The sequence below is a fragment of the Taeniopygia guttata genome, chromosome 7, assembly GCF_048771995.1.
Source record: "Taeniopygia guttata chromosome 7, bTaeGut7.mat, whole genome shotgun sequence".
Taxonomy (NCBI): Eukaryota; Metazoa; Chordata; class Aves; order Passeriformes; family Estrildidae; genus Taeniopygia; species Taeniopygia guttata.
Window position 1 is genome coordinate 4,999,842 of NC_133032.1, and position 23,530 is coordinate 5,023,371.

The 23,530-nt window shown below is 41.0% G+C and overlaps 1 protein-coding gene across 1 annotated transcript in view; it reads left to right on the forward strand.

Annotated features, from left to right (window-relative positions):
- The first annotated feature begins 8,394 nt into the window (after positions 1-8,394).
- Positions 8,395-23,530, forward strand: part of SNX4 (sorting nexin 4) — a 32,768-nt gene continuing 17,632 nt past the window's right edge. Inside the window, exons 1-5 of the mRNA XM_002189422.7 lie at positions 8,395-8,592; positions 9,585-9,700; positions 18,077-18,215; positions 18,293-18,442; positions 19,507-19,554. Coding sequence (XP_002189458.3) covers positions 8,476-8,592; positions 9,585-9,700; positions 18,077-18,215; positions 18,293-18,442; positions 19,507-19,554 — 570 coding nt within the window. The 5' untranslated portion in view covers positions 8,395-8,475. The remainder of the gene's footprint in view (positions 8,593-9,584; positions 9,701-18,076; positions 18,216-18,292; positions 18,443-19,506; positions 19,555-23,530) is intronic.

The following is a 23,530-nucleotide window of genomic DNA, read 5'->3' on the forward strand; positions in this document are numbered from 1 at the left end:
GAAGTCAGGCTCTGAGAAAAAGAGTTTGATTTTTTTTTTCCCCCTCGATGTCAATGCAGAGCTGCTCCTAGCTCCATACGCCCAAGGATCTTTGAAGGGGACCTAAAGGCTGCTGCATGCATCTAATTAAAAAGGCATGGGTACTCCTGCATGAGTCTTTCATCTGAATAAAGCACGCAAGGTAATGCCTCAATACTCTGAGCTGCATTAATTCACTACTTTCCCCCTGTATTTTAGAAATTATATTTTTAAATAAGCTTCAATGGGCTATATTTATAATAGGGATAATTAAAAGTTTTAGGGCAGCTTTTTCAGAAAGACCACATCTATTTTAGGCTTAGCCTAAAATAGGTGCTTGCAACCCATTAAAGCAGCAGGATTTAAAGATATATGTTTTCCTGAATCAGGGCCTAAAATAATAACATAGGGCATTTAATTATCTGCTTTCTCCTAAGATCTCTGACTGCTCTGCAAAAACTAGTGAGAAATATTATCCCACTTACAAAAGGGAAACTGTGAAATGTAGCAGAATTCTGACTTGCCTTGGTTGTTAACACAATTGATCAGTGGCAAAAGGAGGAGTAAAATCCTCAAACTCTTGCCCTATGATCTACCCCAATCCTTCAGATCAATGTATTTGAGAGTGGCAAAGAGATGTTGTTATTAAGGTTTTTTGCAGGCAAAAAATAAGATAATATTTTGTAGTTACTGAAAATACATTGAGTGATTTTAATGCATACTCTGTATTCTAATTCAGTGAATCTCCAGGTTTTATTTACCCATTTTACAATTAATTTTTTGGTTCTCTTATCAATTTGAGATGGATAGGTGGTGTACCTATTGTGTGTGTATTCATTATGGTTAATGGTTTCCTCCATTGGGCTTGAAGGCCCTTTCTTTGTATCCATCTTGCTGATAACTTGCACCTGCTTGTTTTGTAAACATTTATATAAAAGATTCTGTTAGGGTGTTAAACAATGGTATCTCTTTTCCCTTCTTCTGTGTTTAAAAAGGAAAAAGAGGAGATGTTAGCTGTGGTACAGGCACAGCTGATGAACATAAAGTGTTCTCCTGTGCCATGGTGACACACACATGCCCTGCAGAGGTTGCTTGGTCTGCTCTGACTTGCTCCAGGGTGCCCAGATCCAAGTCAGCTCAGCCTGACCTCTTGGGGAAATGCCTGCATGTCCCTGGCCCAAGCTACCACAGATCAAATATGGCCTCTGAGGACTAAGAATGAGCAGATATTCAGCAAGCTCTCAGAAAGACATTGTTTTCCAACAAACATATTGTCACTGCTCATACTGGAACTGCTCTGCTCACAGTGATCTCCTGGGGTGACCTGCCAAGTCTCCTCTCTTGGATTCAGAGCATTTCAAAATGCCCATGGGTTTCTCAGACTGCCAGTTGGATTTTCAGATGTGAACTCTTGTGTGTGTTACAGGACAACTGGATAAGGCTTGTGTTAGCGACATCACAGGTTTTTCATGATCCATGGGAGCCCCCTTTAAAACCAGGAAGAAACCCCTGCTGCGTATGAAACTTGGAGAGAAATGATGTCCCCAGCAGGAGTCCAGAGGGGCTTTAAACAATGGTGGACATTGACAAAACATGCTGTAGGATTTGGAAGTGCAGGAGAAGCATGGGGTATTATTTTTTTTAGCAGCAGAACCTGGGAAGGCAGCAGGACGCCTGCACAATGTCACTGCAGCCAGGGACCCTGAGCTGCAGGATCTGCATTTTCCAAAATTCCAGGCAATCCCAAACAACTTCTGAGCCAAACTGAACCCTATAAAACACTTTGTCCTGTTTGCAGAATAATCTTAGGGAGAGACTTGGGGCCAGATCTCACTGAAATGAGAGCAAAGGCAGTAGCTGTCCCATGCAATGGCATCTTTACAAGGCAGTTGGATATCTACAGGAAGCTCTGCAAGAGAAAATTTTTGGGGAGCAGTGCATGTCTTGCTCTTCCTAAACAGTTTTACATATTTTTAGATGGTGTTAGAATTTCTGCTTGGCAAAACAAGCTGCCATGATGATTTGGGCAGAGGTTTGCTTTCCTAAACTGGGCACTGCCAGCTGCTTTCTGTGCAGGGGAAACCTGCCTGTCTGTTCAGCCCTTGTGTAAGATTGCAGGGAGCTATATGTACCCTCCTGTAGCCTCCATTTTTAGTCCACTGAGCAGAGGCTATTGCAAGCAAACCTCATCTGAAGAAGAGGCAGGAAGCAAGGCTGGCACTGTGCCATAAGTCACCCCAAGTCTACTGGAGAGCCCCTCAGCATGTGCCCCACTGGCCTGACTACCAGCTCTGTTCTGGAGAACCTGGTTATTTCTTAGACCTTATCTAAGGGAAAAAAATCTAACTAAAAATGCACCAAAGTTTCTTGGGGAAAATGAGTACTCTGGGGTTTAGCCTAAAGTGCCTAAACTCACATTATAGAGCTTTGCTTCCATGAAAGAACACAGTGACCTTTTGAGTAAGACACTGGGGAGGAAGAAGAGATAAATGGTTATTTATATTGTTTGCTTGTTTATTCCTTTCTGTGTAAATTCCCCTGCTCCTCTATTAGTGGTCTGGACAGCCTCATAACTCAAGACACACTGAAGGCTGGATTTAAGCTGAGGAACATAAGGTCTCTGCAGGGTGATTTTTAAATTGCATTGGGGGAGCAGTTTTCCCACAGTTCTCATTTAGGAGCTGGAAGATATTTACTAGAGAAGTAAAATAAAACTTTGGACACCTGAAACAATATAGCATATGTTTAAAGGAGGGTTTCAAACAGCCTGGGAAGCAAGGCTCAGCAATCAAGCAACAGATTTGAAGCTCCCAACATGAGCACTAAAGGCCCCTGCACAGGTAACCTCATGGTGTACATGTGCCAGGCCCAGGTGAGTCAAACCTGTTATTATTCCCAGGGGTGAAGATCGCCTTCTTGTGACAGGGAGTGTGAAGGGAGAGAGAAGGGAACCACGTAAGCATGCTAATGTAAGGGCCAATGCTCCTGAGCTTCTCTGGACCTCCTCCCTGCTTTCCAGGCCCGAGAGATCCTAGCAGGGTACTGGGTTTAAAATGACTGACTGCAACAAAAGGTGTTAGGTTTACTTATGCAATCAGGATATATCCTTCTGGCCCTCTTGATTGCCTGCACATTACACAACTGGACTAATACCTGTTGCATCTGCATTGCTCTTTTTTAATCTGTTTATATCAACAGTGATGTCAGGTTTTAGATGAGGTCCATGACTGTCTGTGTTGTTAAGAAAATTTGCTTTATACTTTGAGGTGTTAAAAGACAGGTCTAAAGAAAATATCTAGCTGATAGGATCAGGACTTAGCTTCTACTAATGAGCACAAATCCACGAGTATGGATTTGTTTTTATGTTGTGTGCTCATATTGTACCACCCCCAAGTTGTCCTGGCAGTTAATTAAACCCCAGAAATGTCATCACTTCTGCATCTTACAAGCACGACCTTGCTTTCCCTGTGCCATCAGCAGTAGTTGCCTGAGAAAGATGTTCACTTGCAGGGTGGATCCAATCCAGCCGCTGTCTCCACCCTGCATTCACAAGGACACTGGCTCCAGTCCTGGGAGCATCCACTAAATTCAAATGTCATTGCCTGGTGGCACTGAGGGTGCCCATCAGTCTCTGGGAAGTTCTCATTACCTTGCACTGTCTCAGTTTCTCAGCGTTTTGATGTTTAAGATCTTGGATGTGGTGCCATGGCTTGAGGTCCCTGCTACCACCTAAGGAAAAATACCATGATGATTTTTGACATTTTCCATTCCCTTCCTACAGCTTGTCCCAGCAGTGGTGTGGTAACCTTTGAAGCTCTGATGGCACGAGGAGTCAATCAAAGCCAGCACTGCACCCTGAGGGACACAGCCATTCCTCTTTTGGCACAGGTGGCCTTGTCTGCTTTGCCACAACCCCTTCTCCTTAGCCCTGCCAACTTCCCTGTGCTCCAGCCTCTCAGCTAATGCTCATTTCAGTAGCCACACAGGATAATTGCATTTTCTAAGTGATGCCTGACTTTCATTGGAGTCTTTGCATAGTCCAGATACACTGGCCTAAGTTCTAACTTCTCACAGACTGTGTGTAACAGCTTCCTTGACTGAGGTGTACCAAGATTAAGTAGAGGTCTATCCCTCTGTACCATTTTCAATGTTATTGAGTTGGCTTGGTTTTTTTCTCTTCAGTTCTGTCATTATCTGGCTTTCTTCCTTTGAAATTTTCTCATGGCTTACTTTGAGCTGCTTTTGAAGCCACTTTCAATACATTTTCATTCATACTGTTGATGTGTTTGTACAGATTCTTTCAAAAATGTGGATTAGTTTTGGTTTTCTTGTTTTTATTTGTGGGCTGAGATATGCTGTTGCTGAAAGGAATGAAACCCACTGCTATCAATTTCAGACTGAGTGAAATTGAATGATTTTTCCCCACCCCAAAAGTCACCCATATCTCTTTTCCACTCTTTCTCTGGAAAATTAACAAAATGCTGATTTTCCTACACCTTAGTACTCATTTCACTCAGATATTTAGATGATAGAAATATGTCTATGAGGAGCCTGAACTCACCTACTTTTCTGCCTGCACTCTGCCATGCTGAAGCAGATACTCATGTATTTTACTGACAATTCCTTGACATTAATTTCTCTTCTGTATTTTCTTGGGGATCCCAACCAAGCACTGTTTTCTGCTGCATCCATCACACACCAAGGACATCACACAGAGACAGATGCCAGGGTCTTCAGTGGGGATCAGCCTTTGGAGACCAACAGCACAACCTGGCACCACTTTGGCTGCCGGATGCCTCTGGAGAGAAAATACCTTCAGTTCTGGAGGAGTTACTCTGTAGAGGGAAGTAGGAGCAGTTTGACAGCCTGACTCATGATCTTTGTATTATTACTGGTAGTGAAACTATGATAGGATCCAGGAGCCTGAACCATGGATCAGGAATGTGCTTTTGAGGAGAAACTCCTGGCCTTCCTGCTTTGGCTTGTGTTACAAGGCAGTCTTAAGGCAGGCACACGTGGTGTTTTTTTTTCAATAGCAGCTAAACTGGAAGCTGTGAAGGGTGGCCAGTCTCTGGGAGTGGGCTAGAGGCACCCTAAAAGTTATCAGCTAAAATATGTGTGGTGTGGATGGTGGGTTCTCAGCTCCAGTGTGTTGCTCCATGAATCCATTCTGTGCTGAACCTCCCTGCTTTTGAGCACTGGCACAGCCAGGTCCTGCACAGGATACACAGTCAGCAGGAATATTGGCTGGTTTACTCTCTCTTCCTGAGGTTACTGAAAGGCTGTGGGTGTTGCAGGATAGATGCAAAGCAGAGCCACTGCTTTAGGTGTTTTCATTCTGGCTCTCAGTAACATGATGGTTGTTGTTAGTGGTTTTATTATCTATTAAATCTAATTACTTCTAAGAAGTTGAAAGATGAGGAACTTGAAATGAAGATAATGATAAATAACGTTGTGACAAAGGGGAAAATAGCTGAAATATTTCCCATTAATATGGCTTTTATTTTTTTTTAAGGTGTGTTATTTACTAGAGCAACACAGGCTGTCAAAAGATCCAATAAGAATGCATAACATTACAAAAAACACCAGGAAGCCAGTGTATAAGGTAATATAATAATAAGGTAATATTTGTTTTAACCCTACTATTACAGCGGATAAACTGCTTTTTGATGGAAGAAAGCTAACTTGCTTAGATTTACAGAATAGAAAAGATAGAGTTCCCTGTTTTCCAGAGACTCTAATGGGAGTCAGGGCACTTTCAGAGAATGAAGGGACTTGTAGGTAGGAAGTTGAGTAGAATTTGCCTTCTTTTAGTTGAAGAACGAGGGACATGCTGCCTAGTGAAGATGCTGAAGAGCAGGAGAGTGTCCTGGTTGGATTGACCTGCAGGAGATTGGACTCACATCCTGACAAGAGGGGATCCAGGGAGACCCTGGGTGCATGAATGGTTGTGCCTTGTTAGGGGGGAAGCACTACAGCTTATTTTGACCGAAGTAGCACAGATCCTGGAAGTTCTCCTGAGAGCAGCACTGTGCTGTGAGAAAATACTGTTATCCTACTTTGCAGATTGAGGTAAGGAAACGTGGCTCAGGAAAAGGACTTTGCTGGAGACTTTGGTGTTATGGAAGATCTCTCCATTGCACATTGGTTTTTTCAAGACATCTCACTCAACTCTGAACTCTCCAAGTTGTAATGTACACAAGGGCTACCCAGGCTCACAGTCATCTTGACTTAGGCACTTCTATCACTACCCTTATCCTATATATGTAATGTTTTAACTCTTCTCCATATCTTTTAGTGTATGAAGAAAATTCAAAGGTGAAAATAGTTTTTGAAATCATAGAGTATTAGACCTACAATATATTACTGTACTCTATTGATAATGTTTTTTCCATATTAAAAATATTTAGTACAAAGTATGATATCCTGCATGAGTTTCACATAAATATTTCCATTATATAACTTATAGGGATCAGAAAAATTTCAGTATTCACATGCTGCAAATGCAAGTGTAATTGAGACAAGGTATGTATCGTGATGTACATCTTGAGTAAACATAAGAAAAGCATAGCTTAATGAAAAACAGACTGTGTCTTACCACATGCAATCGTGCTTTTACATCTGAACTAGACCTTGGGTTTAGAAAACAAATCTTAAATCAGTCCTATTCAGAGGACAAATCACAGTTCACATATTTGTAAAAAAACTTTTGTTTTAGGAAAGCCTTTTGAGGAAAAAGTTTGGAAAACTCCATACAGCTACAGTGGTGGAGGGGTGGGAAAGGATAGCTTGAGGTATCAGTTCAAACAATCTGAGGGAAAAGTTGCATAAACATTGAAGACAACAGAATAGAAACCAGACGCCAAATATTAATTCATGGGGTCTTCAAAGGGGATTTTGAGATTTATTTTAATTGTTGTTGAAAGAAAAAGATTAATTTTTGGATGAAACACGTATGCAAATTCATCTCTGGTCAACACTACAAAACCCCCATTTCCTACACAAAGCAGAAAAAAGCAAAGCAAAGAAACACATAATATCAACTCTATAATCCCCCAAAGTGGCCTTTAACCTGGGTTTGAAAAGAGTAGGAAAAGGAAAAAAAGCTACATAAGAATAATAAAGAATGTAGTGCCTGAATCAAAGGGCATGAATCTGGTGCAAGAATGGGAAATCTCAAGGGTTGATGTGACATGTAAACCAGGGAACAATGACACTGTTCTTGAGTGTCCAAAATGGTATTTGGAGGATGAGGAATGAATAGGAACAACATCTTCTTCCAGTTTGCCAGTCCCACAGGGACTGTGAAGGCACATGGGATCATGAGGGAATAAACAGTGAATATGTATATATGGATAAATCTACAGTGTGTGATGGTTGGTAGGGGCTGAAGGGTGGACTTCCTGAATGCCTCTCCAAAAAGAAATGCACAGGGAGGTTTGTTCCTGCTCACTGAGAAGAGATGGGATGGCTGGGGGCTTTAATTAAATAACATCAGAGGCTACCCCAGAGCTGAACTTGGCAGATTTTACCTACTCCAATCCCTCCTGAGGAAGAGTGGCAGGATGGGACGTCCTCGGGTGTTCCTCGGCAGAGATGGTGGGCAGGAAAAAGCACCTCTGCATGTCCAGCCACGGTTGGCAGGGAGCTGATGGAAAAGGCTGGCAGCAAGGAGGGTGAGGCCAAAGGAACACAGCACGACCGAGTCCTTCACTACTGCTGAAGGAGCGAGTTGGGGAGTAACAGGCTGGTGGGCTTTAAAAAAACAACCCGAGCTGCCTAACGCTAACAAACATCCTGTGGGAAAGTTAATGGCTGCTGAAAGAGACTCAATAAAGGAAAGTGACAAATCTTGCTATAGATGAAAGATGAGAAAGTATCTGAAATATTTCCCATTCGTATGGAATTTAATTTTTGTTTGAGATGTGTTGTTTGCTATAACAACATAGGGTGTCAAAAAAAAAAAAAAAAACAGCCAACCAACCAAAAAACAAGAAGGAAAGGTGTGCGAAGCATGGCACGAGAAACTCTTCGGTGACCTGAGAACTAAAAGGGGAACAACGACAACAAGCAAATTTAAGAAATAAACATTTACATCTGTAAGAGTCCGGGTGAGGGGCCGGGGGAAGCTTTGTGCCGGACAGGGACAGGAGGCTCAAGGCTGCCAGTGGGCGAGCGGAGCACGGTGACAGCGAGGGGTGGCCGTGCACCGGGGCACGAACGAGCCCCTTCTGGGCACCAGGGTGGTCTGGACGCCCTCGGCACCCCGGATCGAGCCTCCCACGGGCACAAGCGGCTCGGGCCGGCTGGGCCGGGCCGGGCCGGGCTGGGCTGCGCCCGCCCGCAGCCTGGGCCACACCCCGGCCCGGCCCGGCCCGGCCCTCGGCCCGGCCGCGGGCTCGCCCGGAGCCCGGCTCGGCGCCTGCGCGGAGCGCCGCGGCCGAGCCCCCGAGCCCCATGGAGAGCGCCGAGCCCGAGCCCAGCGGCAGCCGCCCGGAGGAGGAGGAAGAGGAGGAAGAAGAAGAGGACGAAGAGGACGGCGCCCTGCCGGCCCCGGAGCAGCCCTTGGCCGGGGTGAGGGTGCGGAGGGCGGTGGCGGAGGGGCAGCGTCCCCCTCCCTCCCTCCCTCCCTTGCCGGCTCTCGGCCTGCTCCGCCGGGCGAGCACCGGGCTTTCCTGAGCGCGCTGCCCGGGCCGGGTGGGGAGGGCGGCGGGCGCGGGGACCGGGCGCTCGCTCAGCGCTGCCCGCCGCGGCGGGAAGGGGCTACAGGTGTGCCGAGCCTTCCTTCGCTGCCCGGGGCCGAGCCCTACTTGGCGGAGCACGGGGCAGGGCTGTGCAGCGTGACCCTCTGAGCTGCGGGGCTCTCTTTGCAGCCCCGTCCCGGCCGCTGTGAGAGAGCTTTGTTCACCCTCGTCCCTAGTGTCAGATTATTGTTTATTCTTATCAATTATGTTTTTGTCACCCCCCCCCCCCCCCCGCTTAATTTCACAAATGACTCCCCCTCCCTGCTCAGTGCAGCTCTGCCTTTCCATGGAGGGCGTGTGATCCTTACTGATTTCTGGCGTCCAGCGTGTAAAAAAGATAACGATCCTCCTCTGAGACATTAAAAGAAAAACATCTTGGGCCGGATATATTCTGTTTCCTCTGAAAGGGGAAAGGTGGCTACATGTGTCCCGGGTGTCCTGAAGAGGAACTCACTGGTAGTTGGGAGGTGTTTGGATAGAAAATACTGGGGTTAGCATGTTTGTTTTTTAAAAAAGGTTACTTTGTTACCTGTAAGGAAAAATTTTTCTAGTTTCTGTATCCTCCTGGCTCAGGGTGGTTTCTGGTACCTGAAGTTGTCAGTTTGTTGACTTTTCTGTTTTCCCCCTAAAGCAGATTACCAGTTTTCACTTGAAAATGTGATACAGAACATAGGTATAAAGCAAATTCCTGTCAAAGCCTTTATCCCAAAGAGACTTGTCTTATTTGAACAAATGTGGTGTGGGAGAAGGGGAGGCAAGGTTAGTAGCCTTTGCCTTGTGTGGTTAATGGTACATGAATCTTTATTTTCCTCTTCTAAAAAGATGGAAGACTGTTTGGCAAAGAAAATGGAAATCACGGTTTCAGAAGCTGAAAAACGGACTGGGAGGAATGCCATGAACATACAAGAAACATACACTGCTTACCTCATTGAGACTAGGTGGGTGATGAGAGCTCAGTCTCAAGTGTACATGGATGTGCATTCTAAACAGATTTTCCCTCCTTCCACCCATAAAAATAATCAGGTATAGAGTTGATGAGAGGATTTAGCTGCTTTGTGCTTTGTTATGTGGTTATCAACCCACTCTGGAGGATCTTTTCCTGTGAAAATTTGGCAGCTGATCTCCAGTTCAGTACTAGTGCTGGTTTTGTGTAACTGTGTACTGTAATTCTTCATTTGGAGCTAAGTGGAAAAATGTGTGTTTGAAAGTTGTTGCATTAAAATGATGCCAGCAACTGCTTGGTTATTTCTTGGACATAATTTGGACAAATTTATTTACGTATTTGTGAGATTGGATGTGAGAGAGGTCTAAAGTAATGTTAGGCTTGCTTGAGTTGATGAGAAAAAGAGAAGTCTCCTGACTTATGTCATGTGGTCAGAATTTATTGCTCAGCTTATATTTGAAGTGTTTTGCTTGGTCTGATTGCCGCATACTCCTTGTAGATGGTTTAAGGGTAGAGTTAGTTAACTATTTCCTTTCTTCATGCTAGTTTGAACTTTCACTGGGGCACTTACTGCTCTTCTCATGTTAACAAGATTAATACTACTGGTATGATAAACACACTCAGTACCACAAACACAAAATTTCAAGTATTGAATAGTGAGGAAAACTTTAAAATCTCTTCCAACTTACCCTTACTTCCCAAACAGTAACAGATGACTCCAGTTGTGTGGGATCATATTATTCAGCTGAAGCAAGAATTTCAAAATTGGACTTTGTTACGAGTTTTGTTAAGCTCTTTATATTACTAGTTTTAACCTTTGAGCCTTGCCTTTGTAATTATCTGCTGTCCAAAGAAAACCTTCTGAAACAAAGCAGCTGCATTTTGCAAATGCTCTGAAGAGTTCAAATTGTAATACTGTCATGTAAGCCTTCTGTCTGCTGGTTAAAAGGCTTCTTAGCTTGTTTAGCTGATGGACACACCAGTCACATTGACTGCAGGCCTGTTGGGATAAGTTTGCTATATTTTTGCTAAGCTTAAAGAACAAAATCCAAAATAGACATACATTTTTCAAATATTGTAGCTCTTTGACGGTTGTTCAGATGCTTGAAAATACTTTTACAGTGTATTGATATTAAAGATCACACCTTCTCTTGTAAGTAGTGCTGTTTTTATTGTAATGATATTTCTGAAGGAAAAGAGAAGAAAATTGGAATCATTTGGGTCTGTGATATGAAGTATACTCTGGGGCAGATTTATGGAGCCTCAGAACATGCTGACTGCATCTCCTTTTCCAGTCATCCTTCCATTACTTTAGAGTCGCTCCCACTGGTCTTTCCCAGTTTTCCTTTCATAGTGGCAAAACTGTACTTTGCTGGCCAGATTGTGTTCTTTCATTAAGATTTATTTTACTCTGTGGTCAGCAAATACTGAGACCAATTACATGTTTGTCACAGAGCAAATAAAAATGTGTGTTTGTCACATCTCTAATAAAATAGGTTCTCTATTCCTTTTGCTGAGAAGGCAAAATTTCTTGCATAAATATAATTGGTGGCTATTAAATGTGCTTCCTGCTGAGCCTGTAGCTGTAGGTGGGCTTCACAGTAATTTGTCTGGGTAATAAGATATTTTGTAGCTGAAGAATAAAACTGTTTATAGTAATATAAAGGGAAGACCACTTAATAATAGTTGCATTATGTTTATGTGAACTGGGGTTCTGCCATTACTGCTATCTAGGATTTAATTTCAGTTTGAATTTAGGAATTCTATCTGGGTGAATAAGAGACACAAGATGGACACAATTATGACCATGGTATATTTGTTGTAGAACAGGGGCTGAGTGCATAAACCTTTAACACGCAACTTTCACTGCTGCTGGTGAAAATGTTTTCAAAATGCAGCTGATGGTCTTACTTAGTTTTTAAATTAAAAAAATTATTACTATGCTCACATTTTTGTGTGACTTTTGTTGATTTTTATTAGTGTGATATTATACTTTGATGTAGATACATTTCTTTGAGACAAAGCAAATTCCATTGCTGTAGACTGCAGTGTCAACAAATTCCAAGGAGTGATCTTCCTGAAAACATCTTCTTGCTTTAGAGCTTTCTGCATTAGCTAATTCGATTTTTTTATGATGAGCTATTTCCATTAAATTAGTCATAATGTCAGTTTGTTTCACAGCTTCTGTTAAACTATGCAGTTATTTAAAAATAAATCAATTTTTATATTCTCCCTGTGAGAACAGAGATCACTTCTACCTATTTGTGGGAAATTGCATTAAGGCAAGTACATATTCTTAAGATGTGCTGCCGAATATTCCTTCTTGAGATATGCCTCGCCTACCACTTGCTTTCTATAAGGGAAGTAGCAAATATCCAGGATCTTACTTAAATCCAGACTTCCTTGTTGGAATTTTAGGCAGCTGTGTTTTATACCAGAGTCTGCATGAAACTACAAGAACTCAGGTAGAATAAACCCTTGAGTCTGACTCCTGGCTTTGTACTTGTTATTTCTATGACAGAGCTGAAAGTTAATCAGAATGCAGAGCACCTCTGAAGAACTCTGTGATGTTGCTTTTTAAATTATAGGACATACAGGGAATGCCTTTTTTTTTCCGGGTCTCCTTTAAAGTAAACTATTTCTTCTGTAGTAGTAGGACACTTTCATTTAGTTCACTTTTCTTTCATCCCTGCTGACTATAAGATTTCTATCCTGCCCTTCCCAATCAAACAGTATGATGACTAGCATGTATTTTTTTTTTGGTCTGTTTTAAATGTGGCTTTAGGAAAAAGTAGCACAAGGTTGTGCAGCCTGCTATGTGACCACTTAATAGCAGGATCCCTGGTTTCCAGCCCTACTAGTCTTCACTTTCTCTTGCAGTTATTTGACAAGGGGGCTCATTTTATTTCTTTTTTACTCACACAGTATGGCTGGGAAGTTATTAGTCTTATTTCTGGTTTCAGTATTTGGAAAGTTTTCCACTAGTCAAATTGTGATATGAGTGTTATCTCCTTCTCTGTTAAGACCTTGGATTGCCCATCTAAAGTGTGAGAACTTCTAAAGAAAGTTTCTGTGAGAGAAATGGACTTGGAAATCGGTAGCTGGCCAGGCCACAGTTCAGTGATAGCAGTGCTTCATTGTGGGATTTCAGGACTTTTTCCTTTGTTATGTTTTGTTTAGTATCCTTCTCAAAGTTTCCTGTTTCACACTGGGCTAGGTGAAAAGCCCAGGTGTGGGTTTCCTGAGGAGGAATGCCCACAGAGGAATGTTGTCTTCTGATAGAGCAGTAAAGAGCAGATTTTGGCCAATGGTGGTCAGGAAGGCTTGTCCAAAGTACTCCAAAGAAGGTATGAGGGGAAAAGTCTAAATAAACAGGGAGGTGAGGTTGGGAAGTGAAAGAAGACAGAGGATTTGAGAACTTAGTTTTCTGTTGATTTTTTACTTGATAGATACTGTGAATCATTAATCTTCCTGACAAATGTATGTTTTAGTTAAATACAGTAAACTGTGTGACAGTATAAAAAAACTAAATAATCACCTGGCTCTGAAAAATCTTCTGGCAAGAGAAATGCTTCCTTGTCATACAGCTTGCCAGGTGGAAGAGCAATTATTAATCATCAGCTGTCTGAGAGGCCTGAATACAGAGACTATTTCCAACTAGCTGTCGGAGAAAGTTGTCCGTCCCTCTAAAATGGTGTTCCTTTGCACAGGGAGTGAACCTTGCCCACTACAGGGAGTGGAAGTGTCACTTCTCATACACTGGAAGGTCAGGGGTTGAAATCGGAGTTACTGCTTCTGCCATTGAAGAGATGATTGCTTTTACAAGGAAATAAACCTGTGTATTTCCTTCTTGTATGATTTAGTACTTCACAGCCATTCATATTTTATTGCATTCAGAATTATTTAATGCCTCGTTTAAGATAATTAGTTTTAAATGGGAAGTGAGAAGAGGTTAATTAGATGGACTAAAGTTTTCACATTGACACTTTGAATTAAGGCAAATAAATGAGACATGGAGTAATGTAATCTTTGAATTGGTTATGATAACATCAGTTATAAATATAAAAGCTGAAGGTTTCAATTTTGTCTTTTTAATTTTTTCAGGCAGGTTGGTAAGTTCGAAGAATAACTTTCATTGTTAAAAGTGTACTTAAAGGGGAAACATATGGTTTTCCTGCCTGAAGACTGTAAAAGTATTATATTGTGTTTTTAGAACCAAAACAAATTGAGAAGTTTGACTGAATGTCAACAAGTGATTATAATCTTAATTAAGATTGGTCTGCAATACTTGCATGTAATGGGGAAGTTCATAACGTGGTCTAGAAAGTTAGATGGTAGTGAAGGTATTAAGTCTAATGAGTACCTTTGTGGATTTCTACTTCCTTTCTGAAATGGTGTTCCTGGGGAAGAAATGCTCTTGTAATTGGTGATATTTTATGACCTCATATATAACCAGGCAGAGACATTTTTGGTGTGATTAAAAAAAAATTCAGTCATCTTTGTTGCCTGTCCTAAATCCATCCATGCTGTTTCCAACTCTTATTATCTCATGGTGCTGACACAGGCTCCTAACTGGAGGCTGTGCACTGCTTTCCCACCACAGCTTTGCAAAGAGCTTTGCTGCTTCCCTCCTTTACCCAACTCTGCAGCATTGTGTGCTTTAGCGAGCACAGCCTGGGGGTTTACTCTAAGCCTGGGTGTAAGCTTGGGGGGTGCAACTGATACTAATAATTTCAAAATGTCCTAAATGTATTCAAATCAATTAATTAAAGAAGCCTGGCTTCTTTGTTAGGTGCTATATAGGTGCTCTCCTGATGAAGATAAAAGCAGCTGTAAAAGGCAGTGTTTGCACTCCTGAGACACTGAGAATAAATGCATGTTAGAATAAAGGAAACAAGTATGATCTGAGATGAGAATAGTGTCAGGCTGCTTAACACTATGGTGAGGTGGTTGTATCAGATGCTGTCTAGTTAAGAAAGAATTAACTACACAGGCAGGTTTGACCTTCAAGATTCTCTGGTAGTAATTTAATCTTTTTCTTCAGGGTATAGTGTGAGGTTTTTGTGTCCCTCACAAGGGTTGTAAAGTGTGATTAACTGAGACTGGGGGAAGCCAAGCTGTTGTCCACAGATCTGCTTTATCAGAATAAATTGACAGTAGGCTTTAGATGTAGTAAACTTCCTTAGTGTCTTCAGTGTGGGCAGGGTAGATGCAGTGAGTGGTATGAACTGGTCTGGCAGTCTGCTTCCTTCCTCCTGGAGTTCTTGAGGACCTGTGTGGGTATAAAACTTCAAGTAACAAGGTAGATATTTGTGCTGATGTAGTACTAGGCTTCTGTATAAAGCTGTGGTCCTTTCTTGTTGAAGTGTTATGCTCCCAAATACCTTTTAAAATTTTTGATTAATATTTCATTTTCTGCTTAATGTATGTGGACTGAGATGTTAATACTATGTTTTTTTCAAATAATTGATGAGCTCTTATTAAGTGTAGCAAATAAAAACTGATAAGCAGGCATGTTCAGAAAGGGTTTTTCTTTTTTTTTTTTCCCACAGTTAAGGGTCAGCATGGCCTTTGCTGCTCCGACTTTCTAATTAACTCTGCAAAACAATTACGGAGCATTATAAGCATGATTTAGATGCTTATAGAGATGGACCATTTGCCTGTCAGAAGGCTGGCACCGCAGCATCTGTACCTGCAGCACAGATGTGTCCTCCTGGGATGTGGCTGGGTTCTCAGGGCAGTCCTGACCCATGTTTTTCTTATCTCCCTCTTTATACTTGCTTGTGCAGCCTGTTCTCAGGTAGGGTCCCCATAATACTATCATGTATTGATGGTAACAGCCTTAAGGGTTGAAAATAACCCATGTGGAAGTCTTGAATCCTATGTTGTAAGTCAGTGCAGCTGGTTGGTAGGCTACTGAAGCTGAAGATAAAAAGGACTTGTAATTCTGAAGTACTTTTTTATGGGTGTCTTGAATGGCCAGATTGTTTACCAAACCCTGCTGGGAGTTTTTCCTCTAGGAATGCAATGTTTGTGCCTTCAGCTTTTGACTAAACAATTAATCTTTTGAGGCACAGTAGCTCAGTTCCTTGTCTATTCAAATTTACCTCTTACTCATCAATAGTTCAATTACTAGATACCTGCTTTGAGCTGAAGTGTTCTTCTGATATTTGAATGGTGCAGCAGTTAGTGTGGAGAGGAATGCTGCACAGCCTGTCAGTCCATGCTAGGCTGAGCTTACCCTCTTCAGAACTCAGTATTTGCAGGTGCAGCTTCACTGAATTTAAATACTCTAATAGGGAAGAATTCTGTGGGATGCTGGCAGTGTGAATAGTGGCTGTCAGTAGTGTAGTGCCTTTTCCTCTTGAGTCACTCTCAAATAGTTTTGATCTGCAGCAGTTTGTGTTGAATGCTGTGAATTTATCATTTTTTCTTCTTATTGTGAAGTTTCTCTTTCCATACAAATTCAGTCACCTGGAATGAATGCCCTTTCCCCAAGGCATGAATAGATACGTAAAACTTTTTGCAGATTACTAAGTTAAAAAAGTATCTTTTGCATTCTTCTGTATGACAGTATTCCGCCTTAAGATGTAACTAAACCAAAGTATATAGCAAGACTGTTCCTCTCTAATGAGGGCTCACAGATGGAGGCACCTTGTATTTTGTTTAAAGGTATCAAATAATTGGGGCAGCTTTAGAGTGTGATTGTTTGTTTTTCAGTGACATCATTAGAAATCTGACCTTGTAGGTTAAGAATAGCTTAAAAATTATCAATAATTTGTGTGCTTCTTAGATGTTTTAAAACTTCACAAAGTTCTTATGAATTCAAGAACTGTAAAACCTGACTTTTGCTGGAAAAATAATGTAGCATTCTCTTCTACTAAATAACCATATGAGTGACTACTTGTAGTTCATAATGTATTGTTCCCAGTTCTGTATTCTGTGGCACCAGAAGGATGTAGACTTAGTGAAGCAAGTCCATTAAAGGGCTGTGAGGATGATTATGGGCTTGGATTGTCCTACCTGCAGGGAGAGGCTGAAAGAGATGAGATTGTTCAGCCTGTGCAAGAGACAGCTGATTTTAGCAGTTGTGGATCAGTAACTGGTGGAGAGGTAGAGAAGATGGAGTCAGACTCCTTCTGTGATGCTGAGAGAGGTCAAAAGGCAGTGCCCACAAATTCAAATATGGGAAAATCCATGTAAAAGTAAGAAAAGCTCTCTATTGTGAGTTTTGTCAAACATGGGAGTGGGTTGCTCAGTGTGATGGTAGAGTCTCAGTCCTTGGAGATACTCAAAACCCAAGTGGATGTGGCTCAGAACATCCTGCTTTGAGCAAGGGAGTTGGATCACAGACCTGCAGAGGTCCCTTCCAAACTCAGCAGTCAGTACTGTTCCATGTAGGTTGATGCCAGTGCTTTGTGTGCTAATTAGTCACTTAAAGGAAGAACAAAGTTGATAGAGGCATCACTGTTTTCTGTTAAGTGCCTTGTGTGAATTCTCTCTCTGTGTTTATTCTGGCATATGCTAACTGCTGGAAGTGTTGCTACCCAATGCTTATTTTATGATATTGCAAAGTGTTTCTGTTTCTTTGAATGTCTTGTATGAAAAATGACTTTTCTTGTCAAGTATTTGTATTACTTTCCAGTCCTATATTCAATGATTTCTCCTTCTTTAGTAACGTAAAATCCTTTATTACCTTGCTAGGCCATGTTGGTTTTAAGTCTTCAACAAATTTTTCAGACATATCAATTTTGTACCTGCTTGCTCTAGCTAGTTTGTTACATTTTTAGCCCTTAAATATAAAAACATGTCACTTTGAACAAAGAAATAAAATTGGAAGTACTTTGAAATTTGCTATTTTTCTAAAAATATCCTTTAAAATATCTTAATATTTTTAAAGTTGTATTTGTAACTATATCAGTTGTTGTATGCAAGACAGTTTTTATCCTCTGAAGACTTTCCCACTGAATAGTAAATTTCTTCTTACAATATTCTGTATTGTTCAGGTACTCATGAAATTTTACTAACTTTGAACCTAACACTGTTCTAAGAGAAACAGGGCTATTTCTGTAAGGCTGTGGACTAAGCCACATGTCTCTTTACTTGATTGTGACCCACCTGTTTGTTTTTGATATGTAAGTGCATTGACTTTTCCTGTGTTCCTAGCAAATTCAAGTGCTATCAGGCAGAAATTATAAATATTTTTAAATTAAGTATGTAGACATGAAATTAATTAAGGTTGCTTTACGTTATGGGCAAGTCATGCAGTAGTCACTACTATACTTGGGGCCTTTGGTCTAATTGCACTGATGGTTTTTGAGGGAGTAGGTGATAGCTCACTAATGTTCAAACTTGCTGCTTTATCTTTCAGAGCTGTTGAGTCCCAGAGTGAGGGACAATGTGCCCCAGTGGAGTCCCTGTGGCGACGTTACAGTGAATTTGAGTTGTTGAGGAATTATTTGTCAGTTACCTACCCACATATTGTTGTTCCACCTTTGCCAGAAAAAAGGGTAAGGAAACTGAAACTGTGGCTTGCTTTGTTTTGTTTGTTTGTTGATTTGCTGTTGACAGTCTTCTATTTAACTAGGCTGACTTCGTTTGGCATAAGCTATCAGCAGATAATATGGATCCAGATTTTGTGGAAAGAAGAAGAATTGGTCTGGAAAACTTCTTGTTACGTGTGGCTTCACATCCTGTTCTTTGCCAAGACAAAATCTTTTATGTATTTTTAATGCAGGTATAGTAAAGTTATTTCTAAATACATTATTTAGTGATTATTTAATTAAGATAATGTCCTTTTGATCTTTTGTATTGACCCATAACTTGTTCTGTATCAGAAGGAAAGATAGACAATGTGAATAAACTTGAGGTGGAAAAGGCTTGTCCAGCTAAAAGCTTCTTGAGAGCAGTCTCCCTTCTAATGTACAACTGAGTACAGTTGCCCTTCTAATCTACCCTATTACTTTTCTTCAGTGAAGTTGTAAAGCTCCTAAGAGAGAATTTCCACCTCTTTGGAACAGCCTATTGGGAACTTAATGCATGTTGGTTGGGAGCTCTTCTACAGGACTAAAGCTGAACTAGTTACCATGCTATACTGCTGACTGCAGGGACAGCACTGGCTTCCAATTCACTCTTTGGATATCCATGGTTTCTTTAGCTTTGTGGTTTGGATCATCCATTCATGTGTTGTGGGCCATAACTGCTACAATACATTGTCACAGAAGTTGTGGTTCAGTTGTCAGCTTAAGCATTGCATTCTGCAGCTTTCAACTTTAGGAGATGTTGGATAGTTCTTTTTTTTCTGTGCTTTGATGAGAGATTTCCAAATACTGGTCTGAACAGCTATGTTTGCCATGGTGCAGTATGTGGGTGAACTGATGTATGGGAGCTGAAAACAGTGGAAAACCAGCAGTACACCTGAGCCAGGTGATGGTATGTGCAGTGCAAACTGTTGTCACTTGTATACTCTCTGCCTTGAGGTACAAAGGTCCTTGGAGATGCTGGTAATCTCAGGGGCAAAATATGTTAGCTACTCTTCTTTAGACAAAGCAATGTGGCTCCTGCTCCCAGCTGATACATTGAGGTAATTGAGAAGAGGATTTCTGGGGGGAGATTAGTATGTAAGCACAACATAAAGATTGGTTATTCTTAACCCAGATTCTTGAAAAGACATGGGGAGGGTAGCTGAGGCAGAAGCCAGGCATACTGGAGAAGCTCCTTTGATACAGGTTCTCATAGAGACTTGCAAAGGCTGCAGCATTCTTAAATCACTAACTGAACATTCTTCTCCTGTATATTTAGGAAGGTGGATGGAAAGAAATGGTGAATGAGACTGGATTTCAGTTGAAGGTAATTACTGTAATTGTTTGTCTCGTGATTGCTGTGACACAAACATATTCCAGCAAACATGTCTTAGGCTATTTATGAAAGATGTTTGCTGTAAGATGAGTTAAAAGCATTACTTCTTCAATACTTGTTATTACAAAAAACAGTGATGTTGTTGGCATGTGATGGGTAGGATTGTAGTTAAGTTCTCTAGCAGGCTTGTTATGTGCCTATGTAATTTTGCTGGTAATGTAGAATCCTTACAAGCTTTAAAAGTAATGAATTTGAGGCCACAGCAGTGAGCTTTTGTGTTTTCTGTTTAGTTTAGCATTTTTAAAGGTGGGTGTCAAATTTAGTCTGGTAAGACGTGCAAGGTGTCAAAAAAAGGTAAGCGAAGAGATCTGAATTGTAGGACTTTGCAAGGAGCAGTTGGTGAAAGGGACTAAGACAGATGGATTTGGTGCCCCTTAACTGTTTAGCAGAGTGTGTCTTGAAGTAATACTATCCTCATTGACATGAATAAGTTAATGGCTGGGTAAACTAGTGGAAGACTTACAGGAATAAATGCTCTGAGGTCGTGTGTCTGTACAGGTCAAGAATCTGAGAAGCTGATAGATTGCTGGGCTGTGTCTGGAAGAATTACTATATGGGGACAAATACTGAGCTTTTTGTTTCATTGTAATGTGATCTGCTCTCATGAAATCACAACTGAAAACTAGGTGGATTATGAAGAATTATTCTAAATAGTGAGAGCTAAAGAAAATCCCTGGTGCTCTTATCCTCAGTGTCCAAGGGGCTTTGGTACTGACACTTACTGTTGATAACTTAAGTTGACAATAATTCTCTTCCATCACAGTTGGGTTTGCATACTACTAGTGTTCATAATGCAAACAATGTAAAGCTCTGAAGCTGCATACACTCATAGGAGTTCAGAAAGTTTGTACTGGCAGGGTGTGTTCAGGAGAACACACAGTAATGTGTTTATGTAAGAAATCTCGTAGCAGAATGCTGAGAATATTTGCCTCCCTGAAACCACATTGTAGATTAAATGAAAGACTAGCAAGTCTTGTTTTCCCTGTAGATTTGATTGTGTATGTTTTCCCTTTCACAGTTCCAGTTTCCTTAGGAAAGAAAAATAACTTTTTTCAAAAGCCTGGTAAAAAGAATCTTCCCTTTATTCTGCATCTGAAGTATAAACTCTCAATATTTAGCACTACACTGGAAGTAAAACTTCTATTCAGTGCATGTTTTAGACTCAAATTAGATCAGTTGTTTATGTTTCTGCTGCCTCTGCTGCATTTAAGCAGGATGTGTTTTTTGTCTGAGAGGGTTTGAACTCTCTAACTAAACTTTAAATTAGGTATTAGTGTAGTGTAGCATGCTATAGCTGATGTTGGAGACTTTGTTTATTCTGCCAGCTGTATCGTTAAATCATGCCTTTCCTCCCTCTCAACCGCAGCACTTATTTTTTAAGGGATTTTTAATTTAAGGGATTTTTAATTTAAGGGATTTTTCACTTGGGATTTTAACCCTTCCTGTAGGAAAGAGAAAATTCCCATCTCTCTTTAGCTTACATAAATGATTATGGGATCATAGTAAGCGTTAACTCTGAAAACTCCTCAGCTGTACCTCATTTGATGGGTGGTTCATCTCTAAAATGCTTGTGCATGTCACTCTTAAATCAATTTTAAGACTGGACAGTTATTTCTCTAGAAGTCTAACTCTGATGTAAATGCTCAGAAGTGGTGTGTGAGAGTTACTGTGCTGCAAATGGCAAAAAGGAAATAACCCTACTGAGATGGTTGAGCATTGCCAGGATTGTGCTTCCTGCCTTGACAGTGCTTGTATGGACCTGCTGAACTCTTCCTTCAGAGCACTATGTGTGCCTGTGACAAAAGATAAACACTTGCTTGTAACTGTAGGGTAGGAAATTGTCCTTTCTAAGTGTAAAGCTATTCTGTGTGCCTGCTGCCCAAACAGACTCAAATGGCTTTGGTGCCTGCTGTTTCAACATAAATACGGGGTTTTGGGAAACAGCTGCTCAGAGGGAAGGATTCTGATAATGTCAGTGTATCTAGGTGGTGTTTGTACTGTGAGGGGTACCTGCAGGTGTGTGTGAACAGCCCAAAACATAACATTTGTTGGTGTATGGCAGTGAATATCCAAGAATATGCAAGTCTCAGAAGTGCTCTGAATAAGCATAAAGGCTGGGACTTGGAGCTCCTGCAGTGTTTTGTATTCCTTGTGCTATGTGGGACATGCTTCCCCATGCTGCCTTGTCTTCCCTTTGCAAGATATTCTTAGAGAAGTGTCACACGCCGTGGTGACAATGAACCTGCTTTCTCCCAGTATCAGTCAGTCGTAGTCTGGAGGGTTTTGTTCCCTTACCTTTCAGCTTGTGGATTATACTTTGTTTTGGTGTTTGGTCATGGGAAGAACAGCTACAGTTTACCTGACTCTGACACCAGTCTACCACTAAACCATGTCCCTGACTGCCACATCAACATCCACATCAACATATCTTTTAAACACATCGAGGGATGGTGTCTCCTTCACTTCTGTGGGCAGCCTGATCCCATATCTGACAATCCTTTTGGTAAAGAAATTTTTCCTAGCATTGAATCTGAACTTCCCCTGAAGCAACTTGAGCCAGGTTTCTATTGTCCTGCTGCTTGTTATGTGCGAGAAGAGACCAACCTCCACCTCACTACACCCTCCTTTCAGGAAATTGTGGAGAGCAGTAAGATTCCTCTGAGCCTCTTTTTCTCTAGGCTATGTATGGGGTATCTTCTGCTCAATGTAGTGGGAGGTGAGACAGTCTCAGACAGTACCTGTCTTATCTGTAGATGCTATTACAAGGCCCCTAAAGGATGGGCTATGTTCTTGTTTTGGGAGGACACTGTGTTCCCTTCACTGACAAATTCAAAACAGCTCTTCAAGCTCTGAGTTCTCTGTAACGGGGCACAAAATATTCTTGTCACATACCAGCACTAACAAGTACTGCTGAAGTAACTTGCTGCTTGCAGCTGTGACACAGCCTGTTAGCTAAAGGAGTACACTATAGGAAATCTATATACCTTGCAAGGTGTGCTGATTTATTTTCCTTTTACTGAAGACAAGGATGTTTTGATCAAAAGTAAACTCCAGCCATTTACCCACAGTTGGCTTTTTTCTTTGGTATAGATGAGTCCTGAGTGAGCTCTGTGTGAAATGCATTGTAGGAATGAAGAGTTGTAGTGATGTGGACCTCGGGGATGAAGCTGGGATCTCTCATGTGTGTTGGTGTCTTATTAGGAATAAATACTCATTGCGTAGTTTATTATTCAATAAATTTAAAAAAAACACCCTGTCTGTCTCCTTACAGATGTTCAATACTACTGCTGCAGAAATTGATAAACCAACATCTCAAAAACTAAAGCAGTCAATTACCTTTTTAATTAGCTATTGAATTTTGCTCTGTAGAGATTTATATATGCTCTACCATAGAGAAGAACATTGCATTAAAAAAGGCTCTATTTTGATATACAAATTACATATTTTCTGTAAAGCAAGTCATAAAAAGTAGGAGAACAACATATATAAGATTTTATTTCACTGGGGAGCTGTTCCTGGTAATAAAGAGCATATAGAGGTCACTCTACCACTGTTTTCATTTGGTTTGAGAAATATAAAATAGCTTGTCCATATGGTCTTAAGTTACCTAATTGCTTCATCTGAAAAGAATGTGGGGTTGTGTATCTTAAATCCATGATTTGTGGAGCATTTTAAGAAGAGACTGCTTCTGTGGGACTTGGATTATACCAGTTTTATTTTAGTGGTTACTGTTTACATCATAGTCACAAAAATAGTGAAGTTTTTTTGACTTTTTAATAAAAATATCTGACATTCAGGGCAGCTAGTGTCAACTTGTTCAATGTTTGAAGACTTATATGCCATGAAGGCAGGATGTTTTTTTAATGGTGCTGCCAGAAGGCTGAGATTTTTTTGTCACTGAAATTTA